At 55.1% G+C, this 14,325-nt stretch overlaps 5 protein-coding genes across 5 annotated transcripts; 3 read left to right on the top strand and 2 right to left on the bottom strand.

The window, feature by feature from the left end:
* Nucleotides 1–3: 3 nt before the first annotated feature.
* Nucleotides 4–3,828, top strand: EV422DRAFT_566351 (uncharacterized protein; the record flags this gene model as incomplete). The annotated part of the gene is made up of 6 exons (XM_053072426.1): nt 4–496; nt 560–962; nt 1,034–2,476; nt 2,545–2,636; nt 2,718–3,472; nt 3,538–3,828. 6 exons carry the CDS (start codon nt 4–6, stop codon nt 3,826–3,828), a joined length of 3,477 nt encoding a protein of 1,158 aa, XP_052926991.1.
* Nucleotides 3,829–5,150: 1,322 nt separating this feature from the next.
* EV422DRAFT_566350 (uncharacterized protein) lies at nt 5,151–6,873 on the top strand (the record flags this gene model as incomplete). Its single annotated transcript, XM_053072425.1, has 3 exons — nt 5,151–6,384; nt 6,459–6,686; nt 6,758–6,873. 3 exons carry the CDS (start codon nt 5,151–5,153, stop codon nt 6,871–6,873), a joined length of 1,578 nt encoding a protein of 525 aa, XP_052926990.1.
* A 549-nt stretch (nt 6,874–7,422) lies between these two features.
* EV422DRAFT_409733 (metal tolerance protein 1) lies at nt 7,423–9,773 on the top strand. The gene is made up of 6 exons (XM_053067023.1): nt 7,423–7,769; nt 8,107–8,211; nt 8,287–8,654; nt 8,719–8,923; nt 9,004–9,110; nt 9,202–9,773. Exons 1-6 carry the CDS (start codon nt 7,514–7,516, stop codon nt 9,523–9,525), a joined length of 1,365 nt encoding a protein of 454 aa, XP_052926989.1. The 5' UTR covers nt 7,423–7,513; the 3' UTR covers nt 9,526–9,773.
* Nucleotide 9,774: 1 nt separating this feature from the next.
* On the bottom strand, nt 9,775–12,047 carry EV422DRAFT_409770 (uncharacterized protein). Its single transcript, XM_053067024.1, has 4 exons — nt 11,748–12,047; nt 11,614–11,669; nt 11,439–11,518; nt 9,775–11,342 (listed from the first exon to the last, which is right to left on the bottom strand). The coding sequence occupies exons 1-4, from the start codon at nt 11,873–11,875 to the stop codon at nt 10,098–10,100; spliced, it is 1,509 nt and encodes a 502-aa protein (XP_052926988.1). The 5' UTR covers nt 11,876–12,047; the 3' UTR covers nt 9,775–10,097.
* EV422DRAFT_524968 (uncharacterized protein) lies at nt 11,945–13,388 on the bottom strand. Its single transcript, XM_053070021.1, has one exon. The coding sequence runs from the start codon at nt 13,152–13,154 to the stop codon at nt 11,979–11,981; it is 1,176 nt and encodes a 391-aa protein (XP_052926987.1). The 5' UTR covers nt 13,155–13,388; the 3' UTR covers nt 11,945–11,978.
* Between the last annotated feature and the right edge of the window lie 937 nt (nt 13,389–14,325).

Here is a 14,325-nt window from a genome sequence, read left to right as displayed (position 1 = left end):
GTCATGAAGACTAAGCGAGATGTGGAAGACTTAGAACTAGATGAGCGAGGGACCGAACAGTCTTACTTCTCTGGGTCGAGTCGTCAGCGGCAAGGAGGACCACCCGTCACCATTATCGTTCCAGAAGTTAGCAGCAGCCCGGAAGAACCTGTCCGGCCTCCACGCTCGGCTTCGATAGAGGCGGGCCCTGTGCCAGTCGGAGTCCACGAACTGCCTATGTATGCAACCACCGGGATACCACCAGCATTATCTGGAGTTGGAAGGAAGGAGCCGCCATCCGCGTCGCCGACCGCTACCACGCCAAAGGACGACAGTATGGTGGGAAAACTTCGTAGCTGGGCGTCCAGTCACTTATCGGCCGAAACGGTCAAGACTTGCACAAAAGCCGTAGTCGCTTTTTACTTAGCTGTTCTTATTGTCTTGATTCGACCGATCGCTCACGACTTTGGAACAACCGCCTATCTGGCTCCTATCGCCGTCCTCCTTTTCTCTCCAGGTTAGTGCGTGATTCTAATCATTCTCTCACCCGCTTCTCGAAAGTGACCATCCGCTCTCTCAGTAAAGACGGTCGGCGCCTTCTCCGAAACGATATTAATCTGTTGCATCGGTCTGGCGCTTGGTTCGGCCATTACGGTGGTCGCTCTGACTCTGTCCGTGGCGTATTCCGACTCCTTTGACACCTACGAGGAAGGCGAAGCTGGAGCCGCTTTGATCCAGATAGCATTCTTGGTCATGGCCACCTTCATGTTGGGCTACGTTCGAGCTTCATACCCCCGTCTGCACGTCTCGACGGTCATCACTGCTCTCGCCCTGGCGTTTCCGATGACCACGCGGGCGAAAACGCGTGAAGGAATCCCTATCTCGTTGTGGGCAATCATCAAGCCTATCCTGGCAGGAGGTTTGATATGCTTGGTCACAAACCTCTTGGTTTTTCCAAAGTTCAGTGGACGAATTCTAAAATCGTAAGTGAATGACAAGGTCGACATCTTGTCTCGAGAACGAACAGATAGCTCATTTTTGAAAACTGCGGCAGATCTATCGACGACTCCGTAAAAGAATGCACAGAACTCCTGGACATGATAGTCCAAAGTTTCCTGAAAGCCGGCACTAAAGACGCCACACCACTAGAAAAACTGCTCGCCAAACAAGAAACAGTCCGCGCCGCTATCGCCAAAACGAAAGCCGCCCGCCGCGAGTGCCAATACGAAGTCACCTACAACCGCTACTCACCCGACGACTACAAGCTGCTTGTCCAGCCTCTGCAGGAGATGATGAAGTACCTCAGCGGGATGGTGGCGTGCGTCAAGCTGGCGAACGAGCTGATGGGGGTTGAGGAGGTTACGCGGAATGCTAGCATTATTCGCAGGAATCCGCTGCAGGCGAGTGTCGAGGATAGCGTTCAGTCGCATGCGGTTCATGGAGCGTATGGCGAACACTTGGACCCCATCAGTCGGCGACAGGCGGCGATGAAGATTCTGCAACATGAGAATCACGTTCCGCATGATTCGCCTGCGTCACCAATTCAGACGACTGTAAGGTCGACTCGGAGTCAGATGTCGTTGAGATCCATCCAAGCAGCCAGCGTATATCTCGAGCACGAGATCGCTGAAGGCCACCACGTTCAAATTGTTGGGCGCGAAATCACGAGAGGGATGTACGGCGGATGCAAACGACTCCTACAGCAATACCTACAATCCGTTTCCGGCACCCTCGTCGAGTTGACCTCCGCCGGCGTCTCCTGTCTCGAATACGGAAACCAACAGATGAACGCCGCCACTGGCACACCTCCCGGACGGGTATCCCACATCTTCCAACTCCTCAAAAGCTCCCCCTCCCTCCTCCGCTCCTCCCGCGACGGCGTCTGCAAAGAAGCGCGCCGACGCAGCAGAGTCACCTCATCCGATTTGCACACCAGCAACATCGGCCTCTTCGCCCTGAAAGACACGCCCATGTACACACTCCAAGCCGCCATCCGGGCTTTTGAAGAATCCGAATGGGCCGTCATGTCCCGCGTCTCCCACCAAATCGATCCCTTAGCACCCTTCACCCCCGGCGGGCCCACCAATGCAACAAACACCCACTGGAACGCAGCCAACATGTTTCGCGAAGAATACTTCCTCGCCGCCTTCTTCATGTTTAACATGAAAGAGTCCGCCTCCAAGGTGCTCAAATTCGTGGAAGGCGTGGAAGAGATGCGCGCGAAACGCGTCGCCCCCAAACGGTTCTGGAGACCCGACGTGAAATTCGGTAAATGGGCCATGGGGGCCGCGCCTGAACTGGAGAATACAAAGGCGCCGGATATTGCTGAGTTTACCGAGGGGCAGGAGACGACTATTGCGCCGGGTGTAATGGGGAGGGTGAGGTGGAAGATGTGGACGTTTTTTAAGGGGTTTCAGACGCATCCGATGAGGTTTGGGTTCAAGATGTCGTTGGCTACGGCGTTGCTTGCTTGGCCGGCTTTTGTGTGGGCTGATTGGTAAGGGAACGTTGTTGAAGTAATTGGAAGCTGATCTGGGTCGCTGATGGTCATTTTGCAATCGTTAGGTGGTCACAGTGGAGGGGAACGTGGGCGTTGGTCACGATGCTTTTGGTGATATCTCCGAGCGTCGGGGCTTCAGTCGGCATGGGCTTATATCGTATAATAGGTGTTGGCTTCCGCCGTATCTTCCCACACTCGACAGAATCCATGCCCGCTAACACTCTCTTACTCGCTCCAGGAACCCTTGCAGGCGGCATCTACGGCTACCTTACCTGGGCCATCGCGCCCGAAAACCCCTACGTCACAACCCTCCTTACCCTCCTCTGGGCCTTCCCCAACTTCTACATCTTCACCCGCACCCCGCACGCACGTCTCGGCACCGCCGCCCTCGTCACCTTCGCGGTAGTCGGGCTCTCCGTCTACGTCCGCGACCCCGCAGTCACGGGGGACCCCGTAATCCTCCTCGCACTCAAACGCATGATGACGATCTCCATCGGCGTCTGTGTCGCGCTGATCGTTACGAGCTACTTTTGGCCGTTTGTGGCGAGGATTGAGTTGAGGATTGCGTTGAGTAAGAATGTGTATCTGATGTCGGTGCTCTGCTCGCAACTCGCCGCTATCGTCACTTCGAGCGACGAAGCAGCGTCTAACCCTTCACATTACGTCCTCGCCCGCCATAAACGCGCTCGACTGCGTATCCGCCACATCGAACGCGCCCTCGCGGCCTCCGTCACGCGACAAAAGGAATTGCTGGTGATGACCACCAACGAGCCCCGGCTGAAGGGACCGTTTGCGTACCATATTGTGAAGGAGATTATCACCGTTGAGCAGAATTTGGTTGAGAGGTTGGGGAATATACGCAGGATTGTGGATGGCGAGTATGCGGCTGTGGACGGAGCTGATGACCACGCGCAGGGGGATGTCGATATAGGGTTTGGGAAATTTGTCAGGAAGGAGATCTTGATGCCGGTTGATAAGTACCGCATCGACATGGTCAGTTTAATCCCTGCTCTTCCCTTCCCGACCTCCTACTAACTCACCACCCATTTGAACCCCAGTTCGCCTCCCTCCTCCTCTACCTCCACACGCTCTCGACTTCCCTCTTCACCAAAACACCCCTCCCGCCCTTCCTCCCACCCGCCCGGGCCGCCCGTCTCCGCCTCTTCAGCAAGATCCGCGACCTACCCTTGCTTCGCGACCGGGTGCTGACGGATAAGAAGGAGGAACGGGAGGGGTATATCAAGTTTATGGCGTATAGCAGTGCGATGGAGGATTTGATTGAGGGGGTGGAGGAGATGGGCGGGCTTGTGAGACGGTGGGTTGGGCAGGGGGTTGCGGGGGAGGGGTGATGAGGAGTTTGAAGGGCTTCTCTGTGCAGGTAGAGCATTACTCCTTAGAGCAGACTGACATGCATTTTTGGAGGAGGGGAAGAGAGGTGGAGTTATCTTCGTTTGAACATTTATAGAACAGTCAATCTTTCATCTCCCTTTTCATACAGAAAGTGCAGTATCAGATGTCGCTTACCTCGGGCCGATGATCACGTTCGCGGTCAGTTTCTGATCGTCGCGCTATTCGTGCCCACAGTCGTTCGGCGCTAGCCTTACTCCATGGCGTGTCCGTGGAACGAGCAGCGCTAGGCACTTACAAGCACCGCCATCACCGAGGTTTACCATTCCACCAAATCACTTTATTCCCCCCTCTCCCATATCACCGACTCAAGCCAAGGATATGGCAGGGCGAAAACTGCTGTGAGTTACCCTCTTTCTTTTTGCTTCCCCTTCCATGTGTTTGTTTTTGAGGTTCCTTTCTCACCAACTGGGGCTCACACGGTTCGGAGGTACTGTAACTGCTAAATACGTAGGTTTCAGAGTTTCATGGTAAGGCCGCCAGGCCGGTAGCCAATGAGACAAGCAGGTTGAGGAACGTTGCATAATAATGAGAGCATCGTGTGTGCTCCCAGCCCTCGAGCCGGAGCCCTCGGCAAAACGTGTCGGCATTAACGCGTCCTGATTGGCCAGCGCCAAAAACCTTAAAGTCCCAAAACACGTTGCCGAGCCCGCCCCCCCAACTCGTCAATAAACACTTTTTTCTAATCGGGGCGGGGGACGGTCAGCGTTTGATAACTTTTGAACAATGGACAATCATGACGTTGGGCTAAGCCCGGTCTACTGGAAAGATAGTCCCTTTTGCATGTGCCCGGAACCCAATGAGCCAAAAACACAAATTGACCACAGAGGCGGGCGTGGTGTGAAGTGACTTGGGTATAATCAATTTGGAACGAGAGAGAGTTAGAAGGGGCGAAAACGTGGGACGGGGGAGATGGGGATGTGTGGTTATAACTTATCAACCTTGAACCGAGTCCGTGCCGGTGGGCAATGGGCTTCGCTGTGGGATCACTTTTGCGAAAACGTGCTTGCTTGCGGGAGGGAAGAAGTAAACATGAACAAGTCTGCCGTTCGGTGCGGAGTAGGTTGGACAAGGGAGAAAAGCCGCCTATCTTGGCATCGCATATAAAAGCTTGGCAAGTCCCGGCAGACCCTCGTTTCCTCTTTAGCCCCTTGAAACCGTCGCTCACACCTCATCTGGTTGGCTTCTCGTGCTGGTCACAGTCTCCTTCCGCCCACATACCATACCTACAACACAACACACATCCCATCCAAGACCATCCAGCATGTCGCAAGCAACAATCCCATCGCCTGCCGCGCAGGAGCAGGGCTACCTCGCCAAAGCCAAGCAAGTGGTCCCCCGCTTCACCAGTGAAGAGAAACGCAACCTCGTGTTCTACATCACCGGCATCATGCTGTACAAGTTCGGCCTCGAGTCCTTCAACGGAACCATCAAGGCTCTCGCTCTGGAGCGGTTAGCCAAGAGCGAGAAATTCACCATGACCGGATACCTCGACGGGTTCAACCAAGCCCTGCAGTGCGTCGGGTCTATCGTCGTTGCGCCGCTGCTTGTGCGGTTCCCGATTCGAGCGATCTTGGCGTTTGCGATCGCGTGCTTTGCAGTTATCTCGTGTATTCCGATGATCATCGAGGGTGCGACAGGGGGCAAGGCTCCGCAATGGACCGACGATGGCAAGGCGGTGGTTGGAGCCTGGAACCCAAGGATCGTTGTGCCAATCTTTGCAATCTCTGGGCTTACGCACGGCATGGTGGAGATTATTCGAAGGATCATCCCGCGTGACATGGTGGGTGGGAACGTTATGAAGCTGAAGAGAATGGACTCGATGGTGCATATCTTCTACGAGGTTGCCGGTACCGGGGGAGCGTTCTTCGCTACCTTCATGGCTCTGAATCTGGGCAAGGCTTTTGCGCCCATCACCACGCCATTCTGTTTCGTCGGCGCCGCGCTCCTTTGGTCGCGGATCAAGGTCACCAGCGAGGAAGCCCAGCAGCTCAGCGACGTCCCTGACGGAGCACACGGTGGTGTCATCTCGGGCATTTTGGGCGCCTTCGCCTCGTTCGGCACATCAGTCGCGTTCGGCGCTAAAATCATCTTCACCGACCGTCGGTTCACATGGTTGATCTTCGGCTACTCCATCCCCCTCGTCCTGCACCGATACATCGAGAACGGTGTCGCCGCCAACTACGCCCAGCTCGTGCTCGGCGAGGCTTCCTACGGTCCGCTGATCGTTGGTGGATCCAACTTTGGCGAGCTCTGTGGTGCGTTCTTCGTTTTCCTCTTCACAAGCACCATCAAGACCCCTCTGCCCTGGTTACGTCTCGATGCCCTCACACTCTCGATCGCGTGGGTGTACTCCGCGATCACACCTACCGGCCTCGGCATCACCCCGCTCGCGACCGCTTGGGTGCTCGCTGCCATCATGGTCACCATCTCCTTCGGTTGGGCCGCTGGTGACGTGTCCCTCTCCGCGTTCATCCAATCCCACGTTAGCAAATCAGGTATGTTCCCCTCGTCATAAATCGTTTCTCTTTCCAAAACGGCGTCTGACTCCCGTCTTCCCCCCCACACACAGCCCACAACCGCAAAACATCCACCCTCGGCGCCGTCATGTCCTTCTTGTATGTCACGTATATTGTGATCTACGCCGTTATCTCCCCCGTGATCGGAAACTGGCTCGACTCGATGAAGGCCGACAAGATCCACCAGCAAGAGGAGTACCTCAAGTGGATCCCCGGTGTTATGTTCACCTGCACCGGTGTCATTATCTTTGCGTCGACGTTCTGGCCAAAGGGTTCTTTCGGTGAGTACCGTTCTGTGTTTTCGACCCCGTTTTTCATGGCAACGATATCTGACCCCTGTTCTGTTTTCCAGCGTTCAACCCCACCTTGGAGGACGAGTACCCTGAGAACGAAGCGGAGGCAGTTCAACACGAGGAGGTGGATGACAAGAAGAAGCAGCCGGTCAACGTTATGGAGGAGCTTATGTAGACGGCACACCACTTTTCCTTATCTTCTGCTGAAGTGCAAGTTATGCATCCACCCTGCGTTCCTCGTGTATTCGTTGTTCGTGCCCCATACCATATTGTATATATCTCCCACACTCTTCAATACGAGCGCAAGCTCAGGTTGGAATGCATTTTTGATGTAGGGCAGCCGTTGCCAACTTACAAGCTTTAAGCAACAGCGGCGGAGCTGTGTCCCGTGACCCGTTGTTTTGTATTTAATTTCACGGAAGACAATTCGACTTGCCCGGCCGTCACGTGACTGGATGGACAGATCAAATGCAGTTTAAGTGGCGCCCTCTTGCCGATGACGATTTTTGTGCGACTTCTCGTGCAAATTTGTGTTGTCCGTCGGGCCTCGGCAAACGATCAACGGAACCGGTGGACAACCCATTCCTTCGCTTGAACCAGTCCTCATAATGACATCCGAGAATACGCTGCATACCTTAGTGCTCGTGAAGTACATTTAGAACAACTTGCCATCGTTGTCTGTGGGCGATCTGACGAGGACCGGTCGTGATTGCCAACCTTCCTGCCGCCGTATTCGCCCTCCAAATTTACATCCGGCGAAAAGCTCAGCCTCAGAACCTCCAACACCAAACTCACCCAGCCTCCAATCTCCAACGATGCTCCCCGTTACAGCAGCAGCCGATATCTCCGACACCCGAGAGGACGGCCCTCCAATGCTTTTTCCAACTGCTCCTGCTAGTGTAGGGAAGAGCTCTGAGCGGAGCCACCAGTCACAAACACAGTCTTTTAAAGCGTGTCCAGAGACGGAGACCGAGGTTTCTGATGTGGAGCATAATAAGCGGAAATTGTTGCTTGCGACGGGGCTGTGTTTTGCGTTCTTTGTGGTGGAGTTGGTTGCGGGGTTTTGGGCAGGTGAGCTGAGGGATAAGGAGGAGAGTGCGCGCGAGCGACGGTGGTTTTCCATGGCGGACAAAGGGATGCTTGAGGATGAGAGCGATAGCGAGCTCGCTGGCCCAGAGGCAAAGGGATGCTTGAAGGTTCCGAGCGATATTGAGCTCAACTGGGCTGGACGCGCAGGAATGCTGATCACTCATTCATAGCCCAACCTCCTTGTCGCGGGCGGAGCGAGCAGGGAGGGTATCCCTCAACCATCTGCTCCATGTTGATGGTTGTTGATGGGTTGCTGGGTCGATGATAAATGGTGATTAATGGGTTGATGAGCCACGCTCTGAACTTCAATTCTGAACAGGATCCCTCGCCATCCTCAGCGACAGTTTCCACCTCCTATCCGACATTGCCGGTTTCGCCATATCGCTCGCAGCATTATACCTGTCCCAGCAGCCAGCAACAAAACGTAGGTGCCATCCTAATCTTCCTCACAATCACAATCACAATGTCCCCAACTAATACACAAAACCCATCCCCACAGGCCACTCCTACGGCTTCCACCGCGCCGAAATTATCGGCGCAATCCTCTCCACCTTCCTCATCTGGATCTTAACCGCATTCTTAGTATATGAGGCGATCGACAGGGTGCGGAACCCGGTCCCCATCAACGGGCCCATCATGTTTGCGACGGCGGCGGTTGGGGTGGGCATAAATATAGTGCTGGGGTTGACTTTGCATGGGAGTCATGACCATGGGCATGGGCATGGGCATTCGCATGGCCACTCCCATGGGCATTCACATTCTCACCATGATGAGCATGAGCATAGCCACGACCACGAGCATGACCACGACCATGACATCGAGGAGAGACCGCTCCGTGGTCACGACGCAGCACCAAAAAAGAAGCCGGTATGAACGCACATTTAAAGCCATCAAACGGCTATCACCTGACACTTACGAATGTACCCTCCAGGCAATGAACATAAACGTCCACGCGGCCGCAATCCACGTCATCGGCGACCTCATCAGCTCCATCGGCGTCCTCATCGCCGCCACAATCATCTGGGTCAACCCCGACATGACCATCGTGGACCCGATCTGCACGTTTGTGTTTTCGGTGTTTGTGCTGGCGACGACTGTGCAGCTGATGTGGAATAGCTTAACTGTGCTTATGGAAGGTAAAAGGATCCCCCGAAATGCCGGTCTTACCCGCGTCTTCTGGGGGTTCTCATCTGAATGTCCACTCTACCCCCTCCAGCAACACCAGCAGACATAGACCCCCTCTCAGTAGCCAGCGACCTCCGCTCCATCGCCGGCGTGGCCGACATCCATGATCTGCACATCTGGACACTCACAATGGGCAAGGTACGTGTCACCGTCCCCTGCTTTATACCCAACCCCCCCCTGCCCCGCCGTCCCTCCCAAACTAACCCCCATCTCTCACGTCCCCCGCCAGCCGTCCCTCTCCGCCCACCTGCAAATCCTCCCCGACCTCCCAGGCGCCTCCACACCGCAACCTTTAACATTAACCCACTACCACGCCATCCTCGCCGAAGCGCAGAATCTTCTATGTTACAAGTACGGTATTCATCATGCGACTGTGCAGTTGGAGAGTTTGGATGGGGGACAGGGGGAGGAGGCGGAGGGGGGAGGGGACGTGGTTGTTGTTGTTGAGGAGGATGGGGAGGCGGCGGGGTCGGAGACTTCGAGTGCGAGGGGTACCGTGGGGAGGGGGCCGAGATTGCATTGTAATCCGGTGATGTGTCGGACGACTGATTAGAAGGCTGGGTGGAGGAGATGGAGAATTGCACGACGAGCGGCGGAGGGGAGCTTAGGTCTCCACGGCCGCTGGGCTTCACCATGACTTGCACATAGAGTACATATTTGACACCCGCCGCCTTCCCCACATACCCTTTACGACCAACGGTCGGGGGAAGAATATCGTAAATATTAGTAGAACAGGCTCAAATCTGCCCTACCTCAGTTCTCCGAATTGCGGACATGTATTCTTGCATTGCACACACGTCTGCTCCTCAGGTCCTTTAGAGCAAACCCTTCCGAGTCGCTGAGACGCCAAGTACTCATCGGTTTGTACTCATGCACCATCTTGCGCTGTTTTTCATTGACAGTGCTGAAGCATCCCCTCCTTACATCCCGCCCTCCATCATTTTGTCCTATCAGGCCCTACCGCTGATCTACATATGTCCTAAACCTGTCCTATCCCTGCTATGACTTTCACTCGTGCCTAGCATGAACTCCGCTGCCGCTACCCTCTGTGCATCCCTCGCATCCAACCGCTCAATCAAGTGTCCCGATCCGTTTGCGCGGTTCCGTGAGTTTAGGTTTTCGCAGTCAAAACTCCAACTTAATAAGCATAAACGTCGAATCCAAAAGCACATGGAAAAGCGTCAAAGCCTCAAACACCGCCACCTCCGGATACATCCCGACAAACCTCCGATACTCTTGCCACACCGTGATCCCCGTCGTCGCATACAGCCACCAATGCCCCAACGCACTCGCCACCAGCTCCGCCGCGAAGGTGATGCACGTCTGGGTGACAATGGCGGTGTATGCCGAGTCGTGGATGAAGTACGGCGCGAGGGTATGGTAGTGTCGCGCGTTCGGGCCGTACCGGAGGAGCTGGAGGGAGGAGATGAAGGCGATTATGGTGAGGCCGCGGGCGACGCAGCCGTGGGCTTCGGAGAGGAGGTGGAGGTGGACGTAGGAGGGCCAGGTGTCGGGGTGGGGTTCGGTGGTTGAGAAGCGGGAGGAGGCGGTGGAGGGGCGGCGGGGGTGGTGGCTCAGTGGATTTGTTTTGCCGTTGGGATGCGGGGTTGCTTCGGACGCGTTTCGCGTGATGTCGCGGAGATCCTCTTCCTCTGCAATCTCCGGCTCGAATTCGCCAGGTGCCGCCAACTGCGTTTTGGCAATCTGCGGGTTGCCATTCGACGCGTTCATTCGTTGGCCGGTCGAGACAGAAGTGTTTGACCCTTGCCCCTGTTTCGGTGTGAGCGGTCCCGAGCGGATAATCCGCGGCATTGTTCCCCCCGCCGTCCCATTGCTATTCGACATCCGCCGGGATAACGCCATAGCCCCACTGCTATCGGCTCTGGGTCTTGCCAGCGCGTCGGCTCCGGTAGTACCCGCTCTCGGCCGAAACGATGCGCTGCTGTCCGCCCTCGGCCTGGGCAACGACCTGAACCCTTCCACAATGTCCGCCGTGGGACTAGGGTTCTTGCGGTCCTCGAACGAGGATGATTTGACAGATATCCGTGGCGGCGGCGTCCCCACCTCCGAATATCGTCTCGAACCCAGATCCGAATCGGCGCCAGCGTTTACCACGTCCCGCGCTTCGAGGTCTGGCAATGGGTAGCTAAACGCGGCGTCTTCCGCGTCTTCGCTGAAATTTTCCAGGTGCACATTCGTTCCGGCTTCTAACCCGTCAGGCTCCTCCGATCGTTGAGCGGTATTAGGCGTTTCGGTTGGTGGTGACGGCGATTGATGAAGTTTCTTCCATCCGCTGACCATGGTCTTCCATAAATGTTTCCGAAGAGCTTGCCATAGGTTTGTTAATCTCAATGTGATCATGATAAAGCGCTTCGTGAAGAAGAGATTGGGGTAGGTACGTGAGATGGAAACTCGATATGAACCGATATCGTGATCTGCGTACGGGTGTGAGTGGCCCGAACTCACCTGGATGCCATACAACACGCCGAATATGGGAATGACCCACCAAGATGAGGACTGGTCCACCGTGTAGAGGTTGTTCAAGACTATAGCGCCCCGATATCAGATCGCGGAGAAGGTAAAATACATCTCCGTGAGGACTTTTGCACAATCAGATCGACCTGGCATGTCAGCTACCTACACATCGAATGCAAAAGCGTAGAAAACATGTCCCCCGCGACAGCGAGATGGGTGACTCTGCAAGGAGAAACATAGCCCGCTTTAGTCAGTCCGCGTTTGCGAAACCCGACTAAGGTGCTCCGCGCCGCAGCTTACTTCAATTTCAATCCCAAGTAATTTCCACTCAGGCGGGACACCATTTTGAACCCGATGGTGAAGACGTGGATGCAGACTATATTGCGAGGAATAAAGAATATGGGATCAGGAAATAGAAACGTATCCATAGACACAATCCCGTCGGCAATGTGGTGTTACGTACTCAATTCAACGATGGGATGATACGGAGCGTGCTCGAAATAGACGTAGGTTAAGATCTAAAAACGAGCATCAAAATGTTAGGTGATGGCAGGCATCTTTCAGGCTCTCCAGTGCAGGGCAAAGGGGGACAACGCGCCAAGGGCTTACCTGACCAGCATAATAAAGGCACAGAAGCTGAACAATATGACCCAACATCCAGAACATTGTCCGAAACGGCATCGGCTCCGGCTTGCCATACGGATCGGCGGCGGCTTCGGGGCTACAGCGCGGGTCATGGTGATGGTGTCGCGCCATACTTCCCCTTGACTTCTCGGTCGTGGAGAGCCTTGGATTCTCCGTGTCGGAGGACGCACCCTTAGCCGCAGCGCCGTCCGGGGAACTCGCGAGAGATGCCCTTCTCGAGTGCGTGAAGACAGTCCACTTTCGTTGCTTCCGAAAGTTCAGGATGCCGATGTAGCATATCCCCCACGAGCAGCCGAGGATAATGGTCCAGAACACCCAGATTTTCGACTCGATGATTTCCGGTTGGTATTTGTACATGATATGGTTCGCCGCGACGGGTATGACCATCATGGGTATGAAGCAGAAGAAGAAATCCCAGGCGCGAAGCAACCAGAATTCAGGCGAGTAGCTGTGGAAATAATACCCAACGCACAGCGTGCCGGAAAGGACATAAAACGGGAAGAGCACAAAGATGTATACCGTGTAGTTGATGGGTATTGTTATGAGAGGTGGCGGCCTCCCAGCGCCTTCGGTGCTTGTGGACGGCGGTTCCTTGACTGCATACCCGGCGCCCGAAGAAAGTGGTATGCAAATAATTCCCAGCCAACAGACCAGAGCCGTAGCGTACAAGCCCCACACAAACAACAAAGGATATCGCTTGCCGTAGTAGCGTGTGAGGCCGGGCACGGACCACTTGAACTCCGGCAGGACATCTTCAGGTGGCGGTGCGACGGGTAATCGCATCAATTGCGGACCGTCAATATAATACCAAATGCGCCGGAACTGGCTATCAGGTGGCGGTGGGTACGTGATACTCTTGCCGATGACTATCGTCTCTGGAGCTTCTGGCCTCCCGCTGATTCCTGCTTCCGTGCGGCGGCGTCTGAGTTGGGGCACGGGCTTTAGTGGTCGGGAGAGTGACGCTGATGCTGACGCTGAATCCCGCCTCGTTTTCGAAGTACGCGGACGGCCCTCGGAGGCCGTAAAGGCCGAAGATGGTTCGCCATCGTGGTGGAAATCCATTCGCAAAAAGGCTGGCGGGAATATGGTAGAGTGGGTAGAGTAAAATCGGGACGCAATCTTGACTTCTCAAGAACGACTGGGACCTGAAATTGAAGAATATTCTGGAAGCTCCGTGAGCAACAGCAGGATGCCTCCCAGGGACAGCATCCCTGCGCTGTTCGCCCGTCCTTCTGTGAGCGTATGAGTCGGTTGTTCCATTCTCCCACGAAGGCGGAGCAAGATGGGGCGGGGTTGGGAAAGCCTAAAAATAGGGAGCGATTCTTGGGTCCGTTCGGACACGTCTTACATCGCCCATTGAATCAATCATACGTCCATTCTTACCGAACAAGGACGCTGGCTCGTACACAATAAGCCATCTCAATCACCGCTTGTACTGTATGTCCATTCTTCACAAGCATTTAACCCTTTTTTTTGCCTTTGTTGTTGCAATTGTATCAGGGAGAAAGGATGCTGGCGACCGCTCGAACACAAGGACCGTGGCTGATATGCAAATGTTCACAAACGGCCCTGATATCCACGGTTTCCCCGGAGCTTCCCCTATCCTTGTATCGGACATCTCTGTAATGAGAACATGAGGCTGTCGAAGGACGCTGTTTTGGGCGCTTGGATCCGCCGGTAAAGGGCCCGTGGCCTTTCCGACGGCGCATCGGGCTGCAACAAGGCCTCTCGCCGAGACTTGTCATTCCGGAGGCATCCGGTGAATGGCCGCAGCTTGATCTGCATCGATCATATCAAACAACATATCAAATTGCAGGGGAGAGATGCCGGTGGCTTCAGAGATGAATCGGCACCAACAACTCTGCATCCGCACGGCGGTACCTCACTGCCGCGGCTCTCATCTTGCGACAGTGTCCGGGGTATCAATGCGCACAGGCCAGCTCTAGATGCATCCTATTCAACAACTAGAATTGGCCCCCAAACCGACACAGGGGCCAAGACAGAAAGGCGCGACAGAATCGGCCTGCACGCTCATCTCGCCATTTGCCCTTGCTCGGTGTGGGTTCGTCGTCATCCACCCACGGGAGCGATTCGGGGCGAGAGAGGGAGGAAGGCCAAGGTTGTTGATGAATCTTCATGCTACACAGCAGACATACCTCCCACCAGCCGCCCGACCGGGGCGAAACACCCACCGACGAACTCACATCCATCACGTAGCTCTTGCAGCCTCTCT

This window comes from Fimicolochytrium jonesii (assembly GCF_025526975.1).
Source record: "Fimicolochytrium jonesii strain JEL569 chromosome Unknown EV422scaffold_7, whole genome shotgun sequence".
Lineage (NCBI taxonomy): Eukaryota > Fungi > Chytridiomycota > Chytridiomycetes > Spizellomycetales > Powellomycetaceae > Fimicolochytrium > Fimicolochytrium jonesii.
Note: the sequence above shows the minus strand (reverse complement) of the source record. Positions and strands in the feature narration are given on the sequence as shown.

What these genes read in the sequence shown, in the direction of transcription:
- EV422DRAFT_409733 (XM_053067023.1), top strand. Translation starts at nt 7,514, where the DNA reads ATGCTCCCCGTTACAGCAGCAGCCGATATCTCCGACACCCGAGAGGAC. An exon ending in CTTAACTGTGCTTATGGAAG is followed by an intron (nt 8,924 to 9,003) that starts GTAAAAGGATCC and finishes TACCCCCTCCAG; the next exon opens with CAACACCAGCAGACATAGAC. An exon ending in GGACACTCACAATGGGCAAG is followed by an intron (nt 9,111 to 9,201) that starts GTACGTGTCACC and finishes GTCCCCCGCCAG; the next exon opens with CCGTCCCTCTCCGCCCACCT.
- EV422DRAFT_409770 (XM_053067024.1), bottom strand. Translation starts at nt 11,875, where the DNA reads ATGGATACGTTTCTATTTCCTGATCCCATATTCTTTATTCCTCGCAAT. An exon ending in TACGCTTTTGCATTCGATGT is followed by an intron (nt 11,519 to 11,613) that starts GTAGGTAGCTGA and finishes GGGGCGCTATAG; the next exon opens with TCTTGAACAACCTCTACACG. An exon ending in GCGTGTTGTATGGCATCCAG is followed by an intron (nt 11,343 to 11,438) that starts GTGAGTTCGGGC and finishes TTCTTCACGAAG; the next exon opens with CGCTTTATCATGATCACATT.
- EV422DRAFT_524968 (XM_053070021.1), bottom strand. Translation starts at nt 13,154, where the DNA reads ATGGATTTCCACCACGATGGCGAACCATCTTCGGCCTTTACGGCCTCC.